Raw genomic sequence first — 26,755 nt, 5'->3', positions numbered from 1 at the left:
GATCAAGTTAACTACTCACTTTTAGATATCTAAGTCTACATGACAGAAAAACATTTATTGCTCTTATTAATACTTAATAAGAAGCAAGTAGATCTATATGACATCAAAATATTTTGCCTCGTGTGCCCTTCCCTTGAATTCTTTGCTATACTTTTAGCTTGTCAGTGATGGTAAGAATAAATGAATTGTCTTCGGATTCACCTGTAAGCTTACTCCAGTAACAGGCGAATGTCCTTTGTCATAGAGAGATAAACCACGAGTTGCATTTTTCGTTTTTACGAATTTTTGGAATATACGAAAAAAAAAAGTCAGCATTATATGAAAACCCGAAAGTTATGAGAAAAATACTTTATTTTTTCCATTGGACTAAATCCAGTAAATAAAACATAAGTAACACAGAGAACAAAAATTAAAATAGCAATAATAATTAACAAAGACAGTCAGATTTATTAAATACATTAAACAGTTTAATATATTTATGTCCTGGTTGGCCGAGTGGTTAGCGTATCTGCTCTCCAGCCAAAAGGCTGCGGGTTCGAATCCCGCCGTGGGCATGGATGTTTGTGAAAATACTAGTGGTGGGCGGTAGTTGCGGTTCATTGTAGTGGTGGAGTCACAGCCGGAGAGCCCTCCCTCGATGAGTCTTCGGACTCCCTGGAGGTATCGCGTAATAATAATATTTAAAATAATATCAATTTTTCCTAATAAAAATAGCAGTTTCTAGATTGCTGCAAACTGTTTTTACAATTCTGCATTTTAAAATACAAGATCTTTTTAAGAGAGAACATCACAACTATATATGCTACTTTTCTAATTGTTCAAGAAAATACGATCCCAACCAACCATGTCGTAACAAATTCTATATTATATGGCACACCTCCCAGAACTCATTGAGGGAGGGTATTCCACACCGCACAACTGATCGTCAACACTACATAATCCACGCTACCTCTTATCAATACACTACATAATCCACCATCACTATGCTAATATCCGAGGAAGTCCGCAGTAGCTGTTCAGCATCATCAAAATCTAAATCTGTGAGTAACAATCTTACCAGTCGTCACATCTTTATATATACACTCATGTTCATAGAAACCGGATCACCTTACATAAATATAGTTTTTAGTAGTTAAATGGTCATTTTCATTTGTTTTAGATATTTCGTTGTATTGCATGATCTATCATTCCCAATGGTTTTGTATTATGTAATAGTTGCAGCTATTGCGTCAGAATTTTTTTATGCTATAAATAGACAGCAAGAGCTAGTTAACTAGCCATGTAACTAGCGAGGTGTTAACTAGCCATGGCGATCTCAGCACGACAGTACTGAGATCGCCATGGCTAGTTACATACAGTTAACACCTCGCAGAAAAAAAGTGTAAAAAGCTTTGAATAGAGAAGGCTATTCCTCTCGTAAGTAGCTAAAAGGGTGTCCTGTAGCTAATCTACTGTGATGCGGCTGCTGTCGAAAGTGAAGGAAACCGGATCTGCTGAAAGGAAGACAGCCGCTGTCTACACCATGCCAAGATCGAGTTCTATAGCGACTCCGCCTCAAAAATCGCCGTTCGTCGTCCAGAGAACTGAAACGGGACGGGAAGAACAAACAGGAGTTGTGGTAAGCTTTGTAACTGTCAGGAGAAGACTCATTCGATATAGAGATAGCCAGGCGTCCTAAAAAGATGCCCTTGTTAACCAAAAAAATGAGATTGGCTCGTGCATTCACGAGCCAATCTCATTTGGCATGCTCTTCACCATTAAATTGGTGAAGAGCATGCCAAATGGATCCCTGCTCAGTGGGAAAGAGTTTTTTTTTTTTTTCCCCTGACAAGAAAAAGTTTAACTTGCAGTGCGGCGACGGCAGACAAGACAGTTCGAAGACGATCAGGAGAAAAAATTCAACCCTGACTGTTTGGTGTCAACAATCAAATTCTCAGCCAGTCAGATGATCTGATGCTGAATGTCGTATCATAGTGTTGGTAGCTAGCCTGCATTTCACAAAAGGTTCAGTGAATGCACAAGTGTAGCAGAAAATTTTAGAAGAATTGCTGCCTACTATCAGAGGCCACTTTACTGTAACCACTTTACAGTTTCTATGAACATGAATGTATATAACGATTACGTAGTTCTAAAAATTGACAAGGTGATATGGAAGGGAACGGATTTCAGAACTCCACTTGACAAAGTATCATCTTCCAAGTATATTTAGCTGATGTATGATAAAAAGGGAAAAACTTATATTATCTTGTTTGAAATTTTTCATCCTTATACGGACGTCTCCGAATATTTTAAACGCAAGCAGACATATTCAAGGACTTCATATCAAAAGATGCCGCTGGGGTTGATTCTCAAAATAAGTTTCACGGTTAGGGTTATCTACACAAGTTCGTGGCAAGTATGTGATGTCTACGTCATGCAAGTAAGTGGCTAAATTTGCTTGGCAGTGTACTGTATATAAGTTGGGTTTTCCACAGTCAAAAGTTCAATAGGCAATTAACGGATGAACAGCAGTTAGTACTCTGGAAACAGACTAATTCTTAAACAGGGAAATTCATGTTACTGATTCGTTTATAACAACAGGCATTCAAAATAATACAAAATAAATTTCGAAACGCAACAAAAGCTAAAAAGAAGTTATCAGAGAAACGCATATTTGAATCTATAAATACAAGCTTCGTAGAGACGACAGAGAAGCGAAGTAATTGAACAGGCTTTTAAAAACATCCATACTTATATGGGATTCGAATCTATAGCTTTGCAGTAGACGAGCTGCGGCTTTTACCAACTGAGTTTCCGAAGCAGGCTGTGAAATTAAATACAGCTAATTCTTTTTACACGATTTCGAAATAACACGCTTTGTTCCAGAAGTTAAATGCTACATGATCGAAATACTGAACGAGCTGAACAGTTTAAACATGAACTGAAGTCATGTATGGTGCGATATGAAGAATTATACAAAGATCTAGTCAAAACAGGATCTCAACGATTAATTACAGACTTCGCGGTATAAAAAAAAAAAAAATCGGCCAAAATGTTTCAAGTGATTTAATTCCAGTCTCACACAAAATAATGCGGCTATTGTCAGAAAGTGACGGTGAATAAAATTTAACTAATAACCATATACACGAGTGTATTTGGATCTTTCGAATTTCTGTTTCATTAGTGACACACTATTTTCTTTAAGAAAGATACACATGTATATACTTGAAATAAGTATTTAAAATAAAAAAATATATTCCATTAAAATTAAATAGAGCTTTATTCAATGATTTTCATATGTTTTGTTTGAAAATAACTTATTGTTCGTATCGGGTTTTCACATCTGGAACCATTCTTCTATTTTTCATATGCACTGCATTCTTTTTACACGGATTTTTCTGGAACCAATCTACCGTGTAAATGGAGAATTGGGTGTATAGTCAGATTGCATAGAATCACATGTGATCAGTGGCGGCTCGTACATAAGCACTGTGACACTGCATCACCCCCAAGGAAACAATGAAAAAATTAAATTTTGTCTGTGTTTATAAATAATAACAATGTTTACAACATTATATAAATGCAATACAACATGTTAAAGGTTACAGCTTATGTTTTGACATTGACTGAATAGTTAATATTTGGAATTGTTCGATTAACGCATTAGATTACGAAACAAATGCACTGCGATCTAAAGCCGATATTCGTTTCGCTTGTCATTGCACGTTACGTCATCAGATACACTGCCGCTTGGGCAGTGTATCATAAGCTTGCGCGCGTTATTTCTGTGAGATATGAAGCGTTTATTATTGGTGCGTGTTCGTGATGAAGTATTTTTTGTAAATCTTATTTTATTTTATTAAAATAACATATAATTATTTATTTATTATAGATACAAGGCTGAATTATGACGAGTGTCACTGTTGAAAATATGAAAAGAATTATTTTTTCAAGTATCGTTACACGAAACAAATGCACTGCGATCTAACGCCGATATTCGTTTGCGCTTATCATTGCTATTGATACGAAACATTTATTATTGGTGTTTGTTCGTGGTGAGGATGAAATGTTTTTAATAAAGCAATTTTTTAATATGTAAATGTATTTATTAATAAATTCGTTACTGATTAAGAATTTTTTTTTTTTTTTTTTTTTTTTTGTATATGCAGTACCCCCCACTTAAACTTTTCACCGGCAGCCACTGCCGATTGCACTTCTGAAATAAAATTCCAGTCTTTAGCAGAACTTTTCATGAATCCTGGATTTATATTCTGTAACGAATTGTCTCGATATTAAGTTTTCGCCTTCGTTTTTAGAGAATTTCACAACCCACCCTGATGTTTTAATGATATGCGAACCGACGAGTTTCAGACTAAGCAACAGAGTGAAAAATGCTACGTAGTGATTCAAGACTAATATTTCAAGGCAGAGTTATTGTGCATTATTTAACTTCTGGCCGTGTCCACAAATTAGAGACTGATGAAAATAGATTTCTCTCTCTCTAAACTGGCAACGGCTTTGACCGTCTGCTTTGCCTTTCAGAAAAAAAAAATTACGCATATTTCATTCACAATGAACACTCATTACAATTTTACGTTCCACAAACACTCCCGGCACGATATGTCCTTAGATCGCAATGCCGTTTCTGTATGCGGTTCGATTCCATGCCGCTTTTATCTGAAGCAGAAAGCATTCAGCAATTCTATCCGTCTGGTTCCCACCATTGTAACACAGATAGTGTAGGAGTTTTCATGTAGTCGCGGTTAGCCAACCGATCACTTTGTTTTTCCAAGGACACCTACCAGGTATTGAGCTCATTACCGTCCACACACACACAATAGAGAGAAAGCCGCAACAAAAGTTACGGTCTGATAAGGTTACATATGGAGGTGACCTTCGCGCTAGGACCTATCAAAATATGTGTTCCAAGAGAGCAGCTAAAAATATTTTTTAAAAAATTTCTTCGAAGTTCATACCATTTCGTTTGCACTGTTTTGCTATGTGCTTGTAGTCGGAAATCAATTTACGAAATTGATGGTGATTATCCCGGTTGACTGCATCGAACATCGGAATGGAAACATATCACAATCTCGCAACAATTGATTGCAAGAAGGAAATAATATGCAACATCAAAATTGTTTGCAATACAAGTTGCATATCATTCGGCAACCAAACGGATGACAGTTCATTCAGTTAGCTGTTTACAAATATTTCATGTGCATCTGAAGACAAGATAACAGGAAACGTCTAGTGCATTTATTTACAGTTTTAGGAAACGTAGTGTCCAGGTTGATACATACGAGGTGCAAAATCAATCAATCAATAAAATTTCCTGATGTGACTAGTAATGGCAATTTACCGTAGTTAATATAAAACTTCCTTGGTTTTTAACGAATCTGCCACATGATTTACTGCTTAATTCAGAGTTGTAGAGTTAGGGCTATTCAGAAGTAATATCTTGTAAAGTATGTGCGATTTCCGCTTCATCAAAAAAAAAAAGGACAAATTTTGAGGATCAGAATGTGTACACTAAGGTCTCTCGAACTAGGAAAAACCACCACACAATTCTTCGGGATGTTAAACCTTACTTTTGGAGAAGAAATATTGAACAGAACCCAAATATTTTATTTTATTTTATTAATTTTTATGTTCAAAATGGAGCGATATTCGATGGTGTTAAACGAATGGGGACTTTAAGAAACGAACAAAACAAATGAAAAAATTCAAGAAAATAAATGTATCAACATCCCTAAGTTAGTCGATTAGTTGAGAATCTCAACTGGATCACGCGACAGTATTCGCGATGCATACAGACCCTTACGGGTGACGATCATTCTTTTTGTCGATGCAGAAGTTAAGGAAAAAAAAAACAACTCCCTATATCTTCCATTCTTCGGACCAACTTTTTCCAAAACTCGAGTTTTACTAGACAGACGATTTAATGACATCACGACTGAAAATAAATCGTATGCTATATTTGAGGAGTTCGAAACATGATTTCTGCAAATGTTTTCAAAATCAATATGAACGCTAAATTCCTTTAAAGTGGGTGAAAACAAGAGAACAGAATGAACACCAAACGAATGCTGTTATCTTAGAGAGAGAGAGAAAAAGAGGGGAAAAAATTACAATCCGAAAACTTTTTGATCACGTCTGTGGGATTCATAGGCGGTTAACGACTATTGTAATATATGTGTGTGCCCTTTAAAGGCGAATCGCCATGAAAGGGAGTGAAAATTTTCTCGGTCAACTTCGGGTAACAAGAAATAATAATCCGTGATGCTTAACAGATCCTTAAGGTCCACGACCAAGTCAAAACTCCTAGGCTTCTGATAAAGGTTCACGTCCTAGACGGGATTCGAACTCGGGTCTTTATAAAAGCAACTAAAGGACATCGTTGTAACCGAACAAAGCACAAGAAAAAGCGTACTCTAGGAATGGAATACACAGAATTTTCAAAAGAGAAGAATATGAGTAAAAGTGAAACGTCTGATCTCGGTGCTATGGAAAGCGTCCTTCCTTCCCGATTTACGCTTACGCGTAGATCCACACTTCAACGTGCAGGTATTTGAAACCAAATCTGATGAAATAGGTTCGTTACTCCTTATTCCCGAAGTGTCTCGTCTACATACTGCGTGTGTTCCTCCGGCCGGTTTGTCCGTTTTGAGGGACGAGAAACCCGAGTTTCCTGGAGAACAACCTGATAAAGGTTCTTCTCGTCATAGAGGAGAAACCTTTATCATCTCGGTATACCAACTGAGCTACGGAGAATCTGGGAAGCCAATTTCTTTTAAAAAGCTTGCATGGTTCACTCTGAGAGATAAATGTTAACTTAAGAGTTTTCAAAGCAACATTATTACGATTTAATAACACTCCGATTTAAATAAAAAGTGCTTAAAAATTTACATTCTCTTCAACAATTTTCCATTTTAATTAACTCGATCATTCAGGCATCTGAATGTTGCTACATAATTTTAATTTTGAATAGAAGTTATCGGCTGCAAAAATTCTGTTAAATTGCAGAGGAAAAGGAACCCAAACCATCGTATGTCCGTGAATGGTATGTTATTATACTCGTACCGTCGCCACAAAGCGCTCTACATGTTCTTCTTATATAGTGGCCAGAGAAGTACAGTGAATAGTGTTGTTTCTGAGAGACGAAGAAATTTTTGGCGGACCACCAGGAAATTTCCGCGAACCACAGGTTGAAGAACAAGGGTTTAGAGCACGTGGCAACTAAGTAATCAACGTATTATATCTGGCTACGTGTATCCTCGAGCCGTTTTGTCTGTTTTGCCGAAGGCTCAAAGTTCCTCGAGGGACGAATTCGAATCCGGTCTTTCCAGCTAATAGGCTGAATGCTCTTACTGCTGCGATACGGAAGCGCAGTGAGGAGGATGTTGTTTAACATCACGCCAAAGGAATTAGGGCTTTGCGATGAGTATATCCTATCTGATAATTTCGGTGTTCTCCTGCTGGTTAGTCTGCTTTACGGGATTAAACAATACCTCTTCGTTAATGAGATAACTAATTCACCTTCAGCTGAAAAGCCAGTGCAAAGAGAAAGTGTATTGCTAAGTGGATGTGGATCCACCTAACCATTCGATGTCCTAGGGATCGTCAAAACCATTTCGGGTATAAATGCAAGACAATGCAACTTTTCGCACTTTTTTTTTTTCTTTTTTGTAACTAACATCATAACTAACAACATTCACGATAACCCTTTAACATTAAGCAAATACCAGATCCAAATGTAATCGGATAGGAGATAAGACAAACATTTATCGAATCCGATAGTTTCCTCCAATAAATCGCATTACTCGGTGACGAGGTGCATGTATTGTGTGTATATAAGGTTGTGTATATACATGCTTGTGTATATAAGGCAAAATCTCGTATTGTTTTAGTTGTGATATAGATGCAGTCAGTGTGCTATTATGCGTGTGTCAATTCGTGATGGCGAGGAATCAGGAACTATGCATTAATTTTTGCATAGAAACCCAAATACACGAATTAAAAACAGAATGCAGTAACATATGGCATACAAGAGTTTGAGTGGTCCTATCCTTTTAAAGATGGGCAAATGCCTGTTAAATAAATAAATAAAGTGATGAGGTTATGGATGCCCGTCAAATGCTACAAACAAAACATTATTAAGAAGAAAAATTTCACTAAAATACGAGGGCAGTACAAAAGTAATATCCCCTATTTCTTTTTCAAAGAAAATATAATTTATTTATTTTTTTAGCTTTTATATGGATGAATCCTCCATCTTTCGCAGGCACTCTTTACCGCTTGCCTTGTTGAGAGAGAGAGAGAGAGAGAGAGAGAGAGAGAGAGAGAAGAAACAACCTACACCGAGATGGCAGATTTGGTTTTTTCAAGACTATGGTCGAATTTAATGTGAAAACAGATCGAAGGAGTTCCGAAGTCTGGGCCAGCCTGGTTGACCGAGTGGTTAGTGTAGCTAACCACTCGGTCCGCTCTCCAGCCAAGAAGCTGCGGATTCAAATCCCGCTGCGGATTCAAATCCCGCCAAGGGTTGAATGTTTGTGATTGTCCTACTAACCGTTTACCATAATAAATTTAGTTTAATCATTTATCCATGTTAGCAAACAAAGTTTGCGCCTGAAGATACTTGAAGACTGAGGCAACTCGTAGCAAAGGTGGACTAAGCTCTCATCGCTCCTGTCTCAGTATCTCCCATATTACAAAGCACATCTCCTTGCGGATATGTATAATGCTATGCATTAAGGGAAGGGCCACCACCCAGACCAGCCTCGACCTTTATTGAGGTCTCGTCAGTTTCCTCTGAATCCAGAGTAATTTAATAATACGGTGTGACACCTTTTGGCAACTCATATAGGTAAAGATGACCTCTCCATTGCTTCTGCCTTGGTATCTCCACTTCTGGGCCTGGCTCCCACTGATGAGACCTCAATAAAGGTCGAGGCTGGTCTGGGTGGTGGCCCTTCCCTTAATGCATAGCATTATATATATCTGCAAGGAGATGTGCTTTGCATTATGGGAGACAGGAGTGATGAGAGCTTGGTCCACCTTTGCTACGAGTTGCCTCAGTCTTGAAGTATCTTCAAGCGCAAACTTTGTTTGCTAACACTTGGATAAAGGATCAAACTAAATTTATTCTAGTCTAACCAAGTGGAAAATAAACTTTCAACCGTTTACCATATTTATTGCTGTGTCCTGGCGCAGTATGACCTTTGATGTCTTTGCGCCATAAAAATAAAATCAAAATCTGGTCAGAATTATCGCTTCTAATACCACTGTGAAAAATGCGATACCAAAATCAAATCTGTGGTTGGTACCCTTCAAATAAACTCTCATGCGTCTGCTTTTTGTTTGTTTGTTTCTTTCTTTCGTTTTTTCCACTGCTGAAAGTACTTTTCTGGCGTTATTTTCGGTATCGTGGTAATCGTATTTCGTTTGGCGCTGTCAGATTTGTTTTCCTTTCCTGATTCTCATAAGTTAAAAAAAAAAAAAACGGATAGAAACCTGACCGGTGAATACCAAGCGCACATCGGGTTAATGTGCTACTTGGTTACAAATGATAGCACAAACGTGGTCATGGGGGCGTTTCCATTCTTCCTGATATCTACTTGTGAGGCCGTTTCTGGTGTATTACACTAATGTGGTATAGATGGATGTCAATCTTAATATCACTTTTCACTAAATTATGCATTTTCCCATGAAAATGCCTCCTATTTTTCTTTCTGTTAATTCGGGCATGGTAAAAAAGTTTTACACCACAGTGAGTGACGCTGCAATCGCTACAGCAGCTAATAAAGGTTCAAAATGGCGTATTTTATGGACGCATGTATGAAACAAACAGCAGTGACTGAATTCCTTACTGTGAAAGATGTGAATGCGATGGAAATTCATTCCCGTCTGAGAAAAATGTCTATAAAGACGATATTGACGTGACGATACTGTTGACGCAAACAAGTTAGACAGTGGTGAAACGGAGATCAGAGACCAGTTTGTGCACACAAAGGACAATTGCAACGTTGGGTGGATTAATATTCCCAATCCGGCACATAGTCCGGATCCGGTCCCCTCTGACTACCACTATTTGTCTCTCTGAAGGAAGCTATTTTGTGGACAACGAAGAGCTGAAACAAGCTGAAAGTAAAGAGTGTATAGTATTTATGAATGGTTTGTGCCACAATTAACCTCTCTCTCTCGTGGGTTGACGTCTATTGCCGATTCCCTCAACAGTGTACAACACATCTGTTACTTCGTCATATGCACTATCTTTAATTATAACTCCAGAATAAATGAAGTTACAGATACTGTATATGCGAGTGCACATCTACAGTATATATAACTCCTTATTCTGGTCACTAACCAGCGTTTACACATACTTTACACGATGTGTTGAACTCGACAAGATTCGCACTAGAAGATAAGATATGAGGAATTAAATGGCAAGTTAAGGGGGGGGGGTCATGTTTTTTGACAGATGAATTAATCACGGTGTCGCTCTTTCTATTTCTGTCTAGTCGCGAGCATTGACGTTTTTTTTTTTTTTTTTATACCTAAGTGGAACTTACGCCAATTCTAGAAGTATCGTCATGTGTTAAACGATGCAGTTACCAGGACAACCAGCGATTCCAGTGGTCTTTACCTTTTGAACCCTTCCCCTATAAGCAGCGACCAAGTCGAAATTGCAGTAATGGGGGGGGGGGTTTGCGGGTCATAGCAAGACAATAAAACTGCAAAAACACCCACTAGTGATATAGAGAACGCTGTACGAGTCGACACATGGCACCGTTCTGCGAAAGAAAATTACCTTTTGTCCTTTCTTTCTTATTGCCTTTTGATTCACAACTACGTTGTGCCTTAATGCACGAATGATTTATAAAGAGGGAATTAGGAAACGTAATAAACAAACTGCGCGACTTTTCCAATAAGAAAGAAAATCAAAAGGATCTTTTGATTTTCCGGTTGATTTTCTTTCTTATTGGAAAAGTCCTGCAATTTGTTTATCACGTTTTCTAATCCCCTCTTTATAAATCATTCGTGCATCAAGGCACAACGTAATCGACAATGACTAGCTTCACAGTGCTTCCTCACTTCATAGTTAAACAAATCCAAGAAAAGACGAAGTTCCTCAATCAGGTGTGAGGTGGGAATGCCAAAGGCTGAAATATCCTTGAACTCACGTGAAGCCCAGTATTCGACAGCTATACTGAGGCCACCTCACACAACACTAAACATGACACTGTAACCAGAGAATTTCAAGGTCAATGAAGGTCGCAACGCCCATTGCCGAAAGCGAGAGAAAGCAGTCAGGTTGGAACCATAATAAGCAAAGGAGAAAATAAACCAAAAAATGGGCATGTTTTTGTACATTGGGGGGGGGGGGGGTGTTTGAATTTTTGCTGTTAGATTTTTAAATGGAACCATTACGTTTAACAACAGGGCTATTTTAAACATGTTCAATAAGTGCAAGACATCCTCTAGGACGACAATCCATTCATTAGTGGGCGACGATGGAATACGTCTTTCTCCACTCCTCTCCATATACTAATAAAAAGCGAACTATTTTTCTTGACGATTTAAGTTGAACACTGGAACTTTCTCTCTCTCTCGATCGAAAGTAGCTTAATTGTAAATCAATGAGAGAAAGAAGGGAAGAAAATTATGTTAGCAGAGTATATTGGGGGAGAGCAGAGCAGTATTGAAATGCCTAACATTTTACTAATTGTATAACTACCGCAAAAAAAAAGTTCCGAAGTGTGCAACACCCATCAAATAAATTTACCACAGGAGTCCAAGGAAATATTATGCTGCTGGGAATTCGATTAGGAAGCAACACACTTTAAATGTGCAATTAAATGAAGCGAACAATCGTTACCTGCAAAGCACCACTATAAACATGTAAATGAATGCCACCAACGGAAGAAACTCGACTGGCGCCAGACGGCACTTACCGTGCACAAATTGTCTTCTAAATGGCATACTTAGAATATCACACTTTAGCGGCATTTCTTCAAAAAATTCAGCTTAAAGTAGGCCGTTACACGTAGAAACGTAGACTGGTAAGGTTTCAACCATTAACTACTTGAAAACTTTAGATAATTAACAATTTCGATTCCCTGATGGTCAGCTAGCTGTACGTTCGGTTTCCGTCTGCTTGATACACCAAAAACAATTGACTTGAAAAATATCGGATGCAGTACACTTTATAGCTAACTACGTAAGAAAGGAGATCACAAGTACATCACAAGATTTCAAAAAAATCAGATTCTGCTTTTTCTTTTGAGAAATAAGTGGTAGTGGATTGCGATAGTCTATAACACGAACGTTATGAATGTCAACTGCAAGTGTTCTGTGAATAGCGTGTACGCTACACGAAACCAACATTCTTATCTTTTTGTTGAAACATTTTTTTTAAAAAAATAAATAGTCATCTGGCAACTAGGACTGGAATCGATCACTAGGTCTCATCAATCATCATCGATACCGGCACTACGTCTTGCAAGCTCTTTGAGACAGGGAATGATTTCGCTCTTTTAAATATTATTACCCATTTTCGATAGTTGAACATAACGGACATGGTTATCGGAGAGGTTTTTTGTACACGAATGCCGACAAGATTCTTGTTCTGTATTAAAAATGAACAAGAAAGGAATTTTCGATCAAAAAAAGCCTATTCATATTTGTATGATACAGAAGAACAAGCAAAGCAGCACTATCAAATTCACGCAGATTTCGTGATGAACGAACTGCCGCAGTTTTGTATACTGTATGTAAGTTATGTACAGAAATAAGGAACACGAGCATATTTCATAAACATAATTTTCCCCTTTCCTCCATTTAAAGTCGTGCTCATGAGTTTATTAAAATCGCTAATTTTTTTAAAAAAATTCTTATTTTCAAATTAAAGTAAAATAATTAAAAGAATGTGCAAACTGAACATAACTGAAGTCAGAATGCAGATGACATGTTACTAGCAGCAAACAATAATCCTTTTAGTAGCAGACACACGATGGTTTCCAACAATGAGCACCAACAGGATATCATCCTGATGAGTCACAAGCGTTTACAAGGAGACCCATAAAAACAGAAGAAGAATATATTTAGATAAACCCATTCATGTGTAATCAAACTCAAAGAACTTTTTTTCTTGGCTTCATTCTTCCTACTTTACTCTTCGTTGGAAAACATTCTCCTATATTTTTTCCTAAAATAGCAAATGCACACCATATTTCAGATAAACATGAATTTCACTCATCTAGTAGAGTGGGGTCCTCCTTGTGCAGGTATACTTTGCACAAGCTGTGATAATATGAGCCGAGCATTTTGGAACAGTCTTCCATCAAACATGAATTGCTGCTGGATGTACTGGCCTAGCTAGCACTCAATTTCTACCAAAGGTGTTATGTTGGGTTGAGATCGTGAAGCTGCCTGGGCTAGTTAAGTTTTCTTGCATTTTTTTTTTTCTTTAGAAAGAATTGAGTTATTTGTTGCATATCAGTTGGAATCCATTCTTTCAGCTAATACAACCAAAAGTCGAAGAAACAGCTCCAAACCATCACACCTCCGCAAGTCTTCGCAGATTGCATGCCAACATATGGCATTCCCCCCCAGACACCTGCACAATCACACATTCGCCCATCCGATGGAAAAGGATTCGTCGCTTTATATCACAGATTTCCAATGCTCTATGGATCAATCATGATGCTCTTTATACCAGTGTAACTTGCCCTGCTGAATGCTCGACTTACAGCTGCCCTTTCCCAGACACCAGGAGTGATGACCTGCTATCTAATGTACTACTACTGAAACGTCGTCGACTCTTAGCTCCTAGTCGATCGTTTCCACATCGCCCTGGATTTGTGTACTATCCTTCTAAGGATCCGTTGGTCCTTCAGGACCGGATTCATGGGATCCCCCCCCACGCCCTATTTCTTGGTCGAGATAGCACTCTCATATATGTTCTTTTAAGTATGTTTCCTTCTAAAACTGGGGATGTCCCGATACATATTGCAGCATAGCGTATAATAATATTGACATTGTGCGATGACAGGAATCCTAGAGAAGAAATTATATTTTTGCTTTCAATTGTTACCCAAGCACGAGAAAACAAAATTTTGCATGCGAAATACAATGAACAATCACTTGCGTTTGGAATCAGCATTACAAAGGACATATAGTCGCTAAGATCGTCATGTCCCTGAAATTTGTTCAATTGGCAAGTACCTTCGAGTCAGCCATTTTCAGCAGTCACATTTAAGCAAAATAGAATTGAAATTATTATTCTCTATGAAAGTAATTTCAGTAAACTGGAAACTGTCCGATATAAGAGTACTATTCTATGCAATCGTTTCTTTTTATCTTCCACCCATCAGCGATACTGATAAATTACAGGTTGAACAACCTCTTTTGATAGAAGCTGTCTTAACCAAGAAGTCAGCACCAGAGTATTCTGTCGGATTCATGAAGTTCTAATGTGACCAAAACCAACATTCTGCGAAATAGAACTGGTTCTCTGTTTTCCACATTTTCCCCAGGTCAAGCGTCATTCTCAACAGCTGGACTCATCGCAACACCCGCTGCGAGTTGGAAGGGTATCGAACGCATTGTGTTTGATGCTATCAGCTGGGAATGGAATGTGTAGTGGGCTGTTTAACCCGAGGCGGCACAGACAGTTAATTATGTTCCTGGGTGACCCACGTCATTACCACTTGTATGAGGAACGACCTTCGCCAAGTTTAATGACAAGGCAGTGCGGGGATGAACGAAGACCGCTAGAAAAAATATCAGACACGTGCTGGCGGCATTCGTATACAGGGCCAATGACGATCTAAATTTCAAGGGAAGGGAAAGTTTTTTTTTTTTTTTTTTAATAAGCTTTTTAACGTGCAAGTAAGAAGCCAAGGGCAAGGACTTTGTCCACTTTCTCTGAAATTCTAATCTAGCGTTAAGAGGTCGTTATACTGTGCCGCACAAAAACTTGCTTTTTTACCCCTTATTACTTGAATCAAATCAATAGAAGTTTTGGAAACAGTTAATTTTTGATCGCAGTGCGGGATCAATTTAAATATAGTAAATAGTTAATATACGTGATCTATGAAGATCACGTATGACATCACTGGTTTCGTCCAGTCGAACACCCATTGGGCAACTACACGGATGAGCAGAACTACCCCATTGCCACACAACAGCTTATAAGAACGACACCTTCAAGAGATAACTAAATTGCTGTTCCTTATTCCCCCACCCCAATACTGGAGGAGAGCGAGATCCATACGGAATATTTAGTGAGCAACATCCATGACTCACACGAGGATACACAAAAATCTTTCACATGAAGGTGGTGCCATCCAGCAAAGTATTGCCACCCACTAGCTGGCTATATATAGGAAGGAAAGTTAAAGCTCTGTCCGCCCCTTATTGTAAGGGAAGTTCATAGGAACCGAATCACTGAATGCACAAGAAACCAAACAATAAAAAAATCAGTCTGTATTCAATGCACAAGGATGTTACGTCATCCTCCAACCCACATCAGTTTTTTTTTTTTTTTTTAAAGTAGCCCACCTTATTGGAATAACACTATGACGAAGGTTTTCACAATATAGTGACATATACAAAGACAGTAATTCTACAACAACAAGCAAATATTATGAAGTATATTCCTGGATTAAATATAGCTTCCAAGGCAGACCTGTTTCATCACTGCTGTGACCTTCAATGGAAAATACAAGTTTGGATAAATCAAAAGGATAAATAGCACTGCTCTCTCTCTCAAGATAATAAAGCCGTCTGTTAATGGTACCAAATGATGCTAAGTAGCTGCAGTTTGTGGGTAGAAAAGAACCCATATGCTGTATATTAATACTTTCTACCACACGCTTTTGACAGAGCAAGACAAAAATCAGAAGTTCTCAGAACTTAACAGGCAGAATGAAGAGATCACATTCTTTTCATTTCCTCAACGAAATTGGGGTCTTCGAGTTTTCTTCATGTTCTTAACGGGACATTCATTAAGATAACGATTTTTTCAATTTTATTTTTTTATGAGGAAGATATTTCGACAGTACTTTCCTTTGACTTAGTTTATCGCCTTCTTCTTTTGGAGTAATTTTTGTTGTGTCTCCAGTTTTCTAAATGTATTAAATCCTTTCCTGTCGAAATTCCTCTCGCATTACAATGAAACCGTTTCCATCACCACATAAGTCTTAAAAAGGTCCTAAATTTCAATGCGATATCTAAAAACACAAGGCGCACTGACTTTCTTCATTTCGATTTGGCTGTAAAGTAAATTTTATGAATAAAGTCACGAAATTTACTTCCTTCAAGTACAATTTAGAGAGCAAGCGGGAGCACCCATGCATAGTAGAGCTACTGAAACCATTTCCTGTTATGCATATGGTAGGAGAAAAATAATCATGTAAAAGCAGTAGCAAAATGACAAAACATTCATCCGAAGGATAACTAAAACATTTATAATATAGCGAATTACAATATTTTGTACTTTGAGATCTACACTTTATGTGTTGCAATAACATGCTGAAAGAATATATAAAATTCTGAGACAATAAAACCTTTCTACGGTATTAATAATATAAACTGAACCGAACATGGACACATTAGATAATAAGTATACAAATCTAAATAGGTGATCTGAATGCATAATTAAGAAGGAAATTGTTTGAAGGGGGGGGGGGTAAAATGGTCACTAGCTAGCCTATTTACAGACAACCACGATTATGATAATGGTTCATGGTTACCAGATCGCCAACCAACAAAAGGTAAGTGCTCTAACTTCCAGGATTTTGTTTACAGATCAGCTTTCTGTAAACTCGACTATGGTAAACTGAAGTGCAGCTGTGCCCATCCCATCATGAAATTCCGTTTCAGACCCCTAAATCATTCGGATTAAGATGGTCAATTAAGGTACACATGTGATGAGAGAAGGGGAAAAGAGAGGATAAAATCAATATTTCAGTGACCTGTCCTTTCTTGTGTTAACCATGGTCCCATTTCAAGTGGTCGATATGGGAAGTCAATTGTAACACTAACGCCGTCATGGTGGCCTTCAAACAATAGCATTTCTCTGAGCCGTGGCGTGGTAAGGTGCCTAGTGGAGTGTATCCCTAATCACGTGATTCCTTCCCCCCATCAGGGACAAGTATTTCGTGTCATATCGTGAGTGAGCCATGGCGGTCACCATAACAAGCAAAGTCGGTAATGTCAATTCTACTTCACCAGCACATTGATCTAGGGATTTGGGAGTGGGTCGATATGCGCTATTGACCACTGCTCCGCCACCTAGTAATACAATACAATACAATACAATACAATCGTCAAATACTGTGTAGAGATTCTTTGCGGATTAAACATTGTTGCAACATGTAGGGAGGAAACTTTACCTTGTGGTATTAATATTATAAAAATATCCTACATTTAAGGAGGATATATGCTTAGAAATTTCGGTATCAAGAAGACCCAGATCAATGCCCAACTTAGAAAAGGGGTTAGACATAAGACTTTTTAGGCATTCCTCTGGAAATCTCAGATAAGAAATTCATCACAAATAACATTAAAGCAATAAACGGTATTCTATACTAACCGGATTGGAATTGATTACCGCTTGTATGATTTTAATCCAAATCATCAACATCTAAACTGTAAACTATGCTCTTAATTGCAATCCCAATACTGAAATATTGGAATTGCAGTTAAAATTGATAGTAAAAACAAAAATGCCAATGAGGATAAAACATGTTGGACACCCACCATAGTCAATTATCTTACAGCCCGTTATCTCTCTCTCTCACACACACACAGTTTTTTTTTTTCTCTTTTGAATATGAAAATCTACTTACTTTATGAGGAATCCAGACACACAAATTAACATCTCATGGAATAAAGGTCGAACACGTATTCAGACATCACAGTAAATCGCGTCTTGCCAACAGCTCCCAAGATAGTTTCATGTAGCCCTACGACACTTCGGGTGCGTCAGCTGATGAGCGAGTTCGGATGGGAGCCGGACTGTCGCGATACCTTGTACGGGCTGTGTAGCCAGGCGGCAAGTTAGCGAGCATGCACCGTTCTCTAACGCAGTACAGAGGCGCAAGACATTCAACCAATCACAATAACGAGAGTCAGGTGTGTATGTGAAATTCTCTCCCTCAACACCCCCCCCCCCCTCCTCGAACAGGCTCTCAGCGTTGTCAAAGAGGTTGGAATGACTAGCATGTACAAGTAGAGTGCAGGTAAAGACGTATCGTTTTTAGTGCAAAGTTTTCAATCGATCTTTAGTTAAAGCCGAGTATTAACTGTAATCCAGGTACCGAGAAGGATAGTTTAGAAAGAGAAAGTTCGCGTGTACAGTGTGGATATCTGGTTTCATCACTAATACGCCATCAGAAGAAAAAAAAATGCTCCTGGCAATTTTTTTAAACTTCTAATTGCAAAGTAATTACCAGGTAAATTAAGTGGGCGGGAAATTATAGTTACCGTACAAAGGTTACTTTCCCCCCCAAAAGTAGAATTAAGTACTTTGTAGATAAGTACTTAACTCTATCTACATTAAAAACAATGGAACAATCAACCTCTACTTGGCGCAGTGCCATCTGTTTCCAAAACATGTTTCCATAGAACAATGGTGCTCTGCATGTTCTGTGTTTCGCGGCAATCGAATACTTTTTATTTCAAACAAATTTGATTTTAAAAAAATGCCACGCAATTAGCACTAAAATTCCGTCCTTTATTGTGCTCTGTGTGAAATGCTATTCCAAGGCTATAGTATTTAACTTAAGTATCCTCCATTACACTGTTAATGTTTCTAAACATAACCGAGTATGCGCCCTCAACACAGAGAAAAGATGATTGTGAGACACTTGTTACTACTTGGTGCAGCAGTTTAACTCATTTACATTCACGCCTCCTTTTCGTCGTACCCTAGTACGAGCATTTGACCTCCCTGAACTTGCCTTCTCACCTACCGTCACACTTCACAATAGCCAGCAGCCTTAGTTGTTACCAAGTAGGGCGAAAAAGAAAGCGAAAGGAAACACGGCACACTCACCACAAACAAAACAGCCGACCCATTGTTGAGGGGCGTAGATCTGCACGTGACTGCAGCAGGTGGAACGGGCCGAACAAAGGTGTATTCATAAATACGGCCCAAAATGGTCCCTCATTTCAGAGAAATGGCTTATGTCAATCACGTGATGGGAGATTTTCTGCTGCAGCAGCTCTTTGTACGGTAGGTCCAGCGTGGGCTATTTATGTTCTGGTGATGCTGTAATTGAAGCACTGCACTGCTGTCATTAGTTCTGCCATTCGCAACATGCCATGTTTCAACGCCACCTAGGAGTGACAACAAAGTTCGGGTATGTTCCCATCCTGACAAGAAGTTTTTACAGAAATTAAGTTTAGAAACAACCTCACAAAGTGGTCTGTTTCAAGTGAAATACGATTCTTGAGTAACCTATTCAGAGCATGTGCAGTTCTCAACACATTTTCTTTGCCATTATTAAGCTTTGAATGTGCATATTAGTTTGTAACAAAGGCAACTTACAGTTAGAACTACGCTACTGTAGCCAGAATCACGGTAGCAACTCTTGAGCCACCGTGCAAAACGAGAGTCAGTGATTATTGTAATAAGAGAAGCCAGTAAGTGCCATATTTGATCGGCTGGAACTCCAGTTACAGATTGAATATAACTGACTGGAAACTATTATCGCCAGAGGTATTCAACAGGACACAGTCTGCAAAATTAGAAGCGTCAAATCCAAACAGCAAACAAATCATCCTTCTTCTGCAGGTCACCTCTTTCGACCAAATTTGGAATATAGTTGGAGATATGCAATATGTTTGAGACAGTGGATCAAGACCGAAAGGCTCTCGGTTACACTGTTGTCATAATAGATGTATTAAGTTGGACTATAAAAACAAGTAATTCTGTGAGTAAATCTGACTCCAGATAGTTTGGGAGGTATAGACAATGTCCACATCCTATGAGACTGCCTGAGTAGGTTTCGCTTGAGAAGGTCTAAAAAAGAACCGGGGCTGTATAGCCCAAATAATCTCTGTAATTCAAATAACTAAGAATTTTAATATCAATTAAAACTGTTTTTTTTAACCTCTTCGCTTGACGTCAAATTGTAGGACTGACAAACGTATTTACAATTCCACAATATCTCAGTGAAAACAGCTGCAGTGTTACTCTTGCTTCATTGCAGTTTATGAAGCTGCTATCTCAGCTGTTTGTTTACTCGGAGGTGCCTCATTGGCTACAAAAATACACATCTACAGAGTCAGCTCGCGTGACAGGGTTGCAAGCACGCGCCAAATGGATTTTGCATGTCCAATAGAGTTCAGGAAACTCTCATTTCAGTTCGTGTTTATTGTGTCGCGGTGAAAGATATACATCAACGCTTTCTAATTTAGTTATTTTGAGTGTAATTATATGGAGAAGGTCACAGTTATATGGAGAAGGTCACAGTTATAACCTTTCTACATCCTTTTTTATTCAAAAAAAGAGGATGTAGAACGTATCAACTTAATCAAAAGATGTATCGGTTTAATTTGAGCAAAACTGAAACAAACCAGCGCCCTAATTATTTTCCAGGAATTAACTGAGTTTTCGTTATTTATGAGCAACGAGTTGAAAAGCTAAAACCCATCCCGGTATTGTAATCAGCGTAAAGTGCTCCCCAACTAGCGTACCCGTTGCAGCACTCAAACTAATCATCTGACTAATTAATAGAATAATTAGCTGCAATGTTAATTATTCTGATGAGTCATTCTATTACGCCATAAAAGTAGCAATATTGTCGGATATTTTTGTTACCCAGAGAGAAGTCAAACAGCTGCTGATTAATAAAGAACGTGACATGAATGGAATGCCACATCACAACCATCTACATTTCCGTCAATTGTTGTTACTAAGACTGACGTTATGAAGTCATTTTTGTTTTCATTCCTTTATCCCAAATCACTTCAATGTGATATTGTTTCTTCCAACACTTCTTGCTCATAAACAATGGAGCGGCAAGACTTATTTACACCTAAATTATTTTCCATTGGCGCTTTCTGAAAATAAAAAATCAAGGGAGTAGTTATGTTTCCATTTTTGTTCCATCAACATAAGTTATTTGCGCAACGTATTCAGAAAAAAAATATAAAAAAAAAAAGATAAATTTCACAACTTTGAAAACGGAAATTTGCAATACAAAGTCCTATCCTTTCTTACAAAACGGCAGTAAAGCATCGTACAGAATCAACCTTTATAAGTGGCTCGACTTGATTTGTGACCATTCTTTCAGAAGCATTGTGCAAACAATTAAGATTGTAGGGATGCGTATAATGCTCTCTCTCTCTCGTTAACGGACAACTATCCTAGTGAAACTACAGATGGATGACCAGGATAAAGTCAATATGCCTGAGAACGATCATGCACTACATAAACAATATCGTTCTCAAGCAGCCCATTGCTCATCGCATAAAGTTGCTTGACAATGAAGCTACGATAGACTGTGTTCATTAAAACCTCGTAGATAACGAGTTTAGAAGAGACTGAAATTACGCTGGAATAACTGAAATTTAAGACCATGAGGCAAGAGGATAGTCCGTTAATTACAAGCATTCTTCGGCTTTATATGTTAGAGTATGAGACCGACTAGCTCACATTTGGTTAAGATAATAAGAGGGGGAAGAAACAGTGGAAACCAGAATTCGTCGGATCCCAAGACTTACTTACACTTATTCAAATTAAGTGGATATTGAATCCAACATTATTTCAAAGCCGAATAGAGAAACTACAAGAGTTTCGTGCCGAATATAGAAACTATAAAAGTTTCGGCGAATTCAAGGGAAAGCAATTCTATATTCGGCACGAAACTCTTGTAGTTTCTCTATTCGGCTTTGAAATAATGTTGGATTCAATATCCACTTAATTTGAATAATTCTGCATCGCCGAAATGAAGCCTTTTGGCTCTCTATTTCAGCTTGCTTACACTATTCGCTATACAATTCTTCAATCAATACTATAAACCGAATTTTGCAATTCTCATCCGAAATTAGATATTATTATGCTATTCCGAACAAGTCATTTTATTCTTGAAGCACTGTTGATTTCAATGCCTCGTATTCTCTACTGGAGCCGAAGGGCACCATTCCCCCTCATGATTCTTTTTCTGTTGTCTTTGAGGTATATTTTCTTGGAAGGAATTAGGATTCATCTGCATACTGATTCTGTTAAATCCTGAAGAATTTTTGCAGTGAACGTACAACTGAAGAAACAAAACACTCTGGTGACCATTTCCGCCTTCAACCCATTGTTTATAAACTAAAGATATTCCATTTGTCATTCAACACCTTGTACATATAAACTTGTGCAGAGTTGTTCTTTTACAAGTTCTCGTGTCCAATTAGGAGGCCTTCCTGACAGCATAAAAAATTGAGAAAGAAAATGCCGTATAGTTAGATTTTTCTCTAAATATTGTCCAAATAAAGTATCGATTTAGCTTTTTAAAAAAAAATAGCAGAAAAAAGTTTCTCCTCTGCTAACAGCAGCACAGTGTCCCTATAGGGGAGACATGTCTACAGTTGTTTATATTTAAGAAAAAGGAAGAGAAAAGGACTGACTTCCCTTCCGTTCTGTGACCTACCGGAGCTTCATAAAGTTCTAAAAGCAGGGTCTGTATTTTTCTAAATGCAATAAGATGTGCTCGCAGGATGATGCACATGATAGCATCTCTTTACTGTCGCCTCCCCTTACAGAAGATACAGACTTCGACATTCACTGCAGGTCGGATGATGGAGTTAGCAGCAAGTCTTGCATAGAAAACGCGACACATTTACACCCTACCAGAAGACTACCGAAAATATTTTTGGGAAATGACAGCTGTCTTCTTGCCACGTGCGTTCACGTGTCGCGTGCTTTTCCGGGAAGAAGGTGAAGATGCGGTGCCAACGTTTTTAATCTTTAAATAATATCGGCGGTGAAGCTCCCTTTTCCTCGAAATCTACACGTATAAAAAAAATGTAAGAGAAGAAAAAAAAAAAACGCACGGGTTGCGAATGTCGTAAATAACTTGCCTCCCCCAATCCCCCCGCTGAGCAAGGTTACTGGCCTTCATGAAAAGATGATAGAATTCATTCAGTGCCATCCGTGGATGCAGCGGAATAAGGGAAGTTTTGCAGTCGTTACCAAGTTTAGAAGAGCAGAGCAGTATTTGTGGCAAGATTCCTTGGTCCCTCACTGTTCGAGAACATCCGCCGTTGTTCATATGAAGCTCAAGATTAGCACACACTAATTTACACTCTGATCTCGCTTAATCTTAATTCGTGGTTGTTTTGAAAATTATTGAAAAATTTTCACTGTTTGTAGTAGCACTTTTTGAGCAGTGCTACTACTAATTCTGATGCATCTTGTTTTCAATAGGAGTAACAATTTTCTCATTTATCCTCGGTTTCTACATGCTAAGTCAATAATCCATCGGCAAGGCCTTTTTCTGGTCAGAAATTTTCTTCTGCATGTTAATTGTAGCGCTCAAACTATCGGTTTCGTTCCACGTATCGTGTGCTATATTCGAAAAGACACCCAGAGATCTTAAGGATGGTATTCTTTTAAGACTGCAGTGAAATAACCGGCTATTTAAAAAAAAATTTTTTTTTTTAAAGTAACTATCTAGTTCAGAGAAATAAAACAATAATTTCCTGCAACATTCCATGATGGGGAAAACAGTCCACTTTCCACTTCACTACCACTTGCGTATGGCTACTACCAACTGTTTAACATTAAAACGCGTCTCTACAACAGGTCGAGAGATGTTAAAAGTCAATGGCCATACTCACATGTCCCCTGATGATGCAATTTTTCCAGGAACTAACATCAAGAAAGTGGAACGTTGCCAACTGTTTCTAAAAACAATGTTTTCTTTTCTTTTTTCTTATCCGAAATAAACAAAAAACAAAAGCGGAATTCTTTTTGCAAAAAACGGTACCCCTAAGATGGATTTAAATTGAGAGGTCGTTAAAATGTTATCAACAACGCCATCTGTTGTCAAAGCTCTAAAACCGGTTTTGAACTATTGAATTTTCACTACTTGCAATTAGTAACGCAACATAAAATTGCCAAGAGCATTATGTTTCATCCGCAAGTACGAATAAAAGGGCATGAGATGCCTATTAATTGTTTGCTGCCGTTGTGACATGGAAACTTTTGTAATGAAATGCCAACCAAATAGTTACATACAATCTCGTTTGCTACCCAATTTTCTAGAGAATTCTCTGGCCTTTCACTCAAGTTAAAATTATCGGAGGAAGACGTGGGAGGTGCTGAGTAGTGCCACACGTAACAATGCAGCATCATATCTAATAGAAACGCTTCATCGTGAATCTCCTTGAACAAGATGTTACGCGAAGCATGCAAGGTGCTTCACATCATTTTCCCGCAGTCTTGTCTGCGTCTTGTTATTTGATGCTTCGTCTATTCACAGGGGGGAGGGGGACAGTTTATGTTTAGAATTTTGCGGCCCACATCCCTCAGATGCAATCGTTAAAACGAAGGAAAGTAGGAAGAGCAGAGAAAATACCGTTTAACATGGTAAACTCTTTAAGAAATGAAAGGTATTTGCTATTTTTGCTGTACATGCGGAATACTTTCGTTGCTGAGCGCAGATTATGGTCCTTGTTATGGTTACAACCTGGGAAATATTCATTAATTTTCCACGTGCAACAACTTCTTTTTTTGTGTGTCTGCGTGTGTGACGATAACGCACATTTAAAATAGGTTTCTTCGTTCCAGATCGTATCTCGTCTAGATACAGTTACCTCACGTGGCTTCCAATACCGAAGTGGCGTTGCAAGTCTACTGATTATCTACCCTAACAACAGTTGCTAGGAAGCCACTGCATTTGCGACATTTGCTGCAGACGTTTCTATAATAACTCAACTGGCACCATTGAGCTCAGATGTCATTTTCTGTTTATAACAGTATTTTCTAGAGTTACTCGAAGTAGCGTAGAATTACATTGCTATAACTAGAGCGAAATAAGCGGTGCACTCAGACGCAAGAAAGTCAGGGACACACAATTTATGCAAAAATACAGTTTTTTTAAAAAAATTATTATGCGTATCAAAGCTTATGTAGTGTTGTTTCTGAAGAAACGGTCCCTAAATAAAAATTAAAACCTAGGACATTCAAAGCATTCCTTAATTGGAAGGAAGAGGAACAGAAAGAGATAATTTGAATGCGCAAAAAATTAGCATTTCATTTTAGGAGTAAAAATATATCCTCGGTTAGGAGATGTAGTATAGTATAACGTCTTCTTTAACGTCTTAGGCTGAATGGCCTGGCACGGCTAAGAAACTTGGTCTGGTATCGACCTCAGGCGATGGGATTAGTCTACTATGTCTGTTAATATCAAAGGGCCGTTCTGTCTGTTTTTCCGGAAGAAAAAACCTGCCGGCTCCGTGTGAGACCGGCTAATTCACTTTCAACTGAAAAGTCCTTATAAACCAATAGAAGGACATCACTGTTACTCAATGAGCTGCGGAGGTTTCAGTATACGTATGGCCTCCAGAACAGAATTATCGAATTCAATTGTATTATATGACTTAATATTTGCAAGTACGCACGCAAGATTACAACTACTAGATTAAAATTCAATTAAGAATTTTCAATGAATGTTTGTCGTAAATTTATCTAGAGACAACTTTTCAAGGAACACGAGGTATTAAAGATGTCTGTTTAGTGGGGATTCTCTTTTAGGATGCGCATTGAGGTGCAAATGCAACAACTCTCCTTGAATGTTGGAGCATCGAAAAGATCTTCCACTGGTCTCCTATATTAGTCAATTAATTATACACGAGCGCTCTCTAAAACCCCGACCTATTTACACAACACTTTTTTTTTTCTCTTTTTTTTAATTCTCGGTTCTGTTCAGACTAGCTATTCTTGGATGGCATCGTCGGGTTCAGTAGGAGACGCGTGTAGCGGTGAGTCATCTGTGTCAAGTAGCCTACGGTTCGGATATTTTACAGCTCAAAGTGGAAGTCCCCAGTAATGTAGGTTCATTAAAATAGTCCACACAAAAACAAATAGACCTCACATGTGGAAACGGCAACTTCATTCGTTGCGATCTCTGTCTAGAGTAGTGCAACTCCCCCTGTCTCTTCTCTTTATAACTAGTGCAATAACCTTCCTTGTTCCGGTACACAATCTTGTTCCACTTCCTATCGGGAGAATGCTATCGTTTCCTTCTCCCTTTTTTTATTCCACATCCTTCACTCTGTTTCAGCCTCTCTTTCTAGAATACTCCTGAATATTTTGTGTTAAGGGATGCCTCGCAAAAAGTTGCAAACTCCTATCCATTTCGATAACACTTCGCAGGCAGAAGCTTTCAAAGTCAGCTGAGCGCAGGGAAACTTGAAACCCTATTCAATAAATTCCAGAGGCAAGGCACAGGGGAGTCAATACGAAAAAGTGAAACTCTGCGCATGAAAATTATATGTGAGAAGCGACAATTGTTTTACATTCTCGAACAAACTACCTTCATTTACCCAGCCAGCCGTAATTTACCACGATAATGTAATAGAAAAACATGTAACTATTTTTACCTCAGGCACTAAAGGAGGAGTAGGCAATAACATCAACTGTACCAGTCGCCGACGTAACTGATTATTGTATGGCGATGAAAGCAGAACTGGGTGAAGAAATGATCTTTCGAAAACTTAACCGGAGTAGTAAACATTATGGTAAAGTTCACTTGAACAGGGAAGTAATCAT

At 38.3% G+C, this 26,755-nt stretch overlaps 1 protein-coding gene across 11 annotated transcripts in view; it reads right to left on the bottom strand.

Annotated features, from left to right (window-relative positions):
* Positions 1-26,755, bottom strand: part of LOC150108412 (IQ motif and SEC7 domain-containing protein 1-like) — a 627,659-nt gene that overhangs the window by 147,136 nt on the left and 453,768 nt on the right. Inside the window, exon 1 of one of the 11 annotated variants that reach the window (XM_090390764.1) lies at positions 19,043-19,080. The exons of 9 other annotated variants lie outside the window; for them this stretch is intronic. In XM_090390764.1, coding sequence (XP_090246890.1) covers positions 19,043-19,065 — 23 coding nt within the window. In that variant the 5' untranslated portion in view covers positions 19,066-19,080. Of the gene's footprint in view, positions 1-17,834; positions 18,005-19,042; positions 19,081-26,755 lie in introns of those variants that run through there. One more of the 11 variants, XM_090390763.1, reaches the window with a different exon arrangement.

This window comes from Typopeltis vanoorti, chromosome 3 (assembly GCF_054136105.1).
Source record: "Typopeltis vanoorti isolate ZY-2024b chromosome 3, IOZ_Tvanoo_1.0, whole genome shotgun sequence".
Classification (NCBI taxonomy): domain Eukaryota; kingdom Metazoa; phylum Arthropoda; class Arachnida; order Uropygi; family Thelyphonidae; genus Typopeltis; species Typopeltis vanoorti.
The sequence above is the reverse complement of the archived record's forward strand: the minus strand, read 5'-3'. Positions and strand labels throughout refer to the sequence as shown.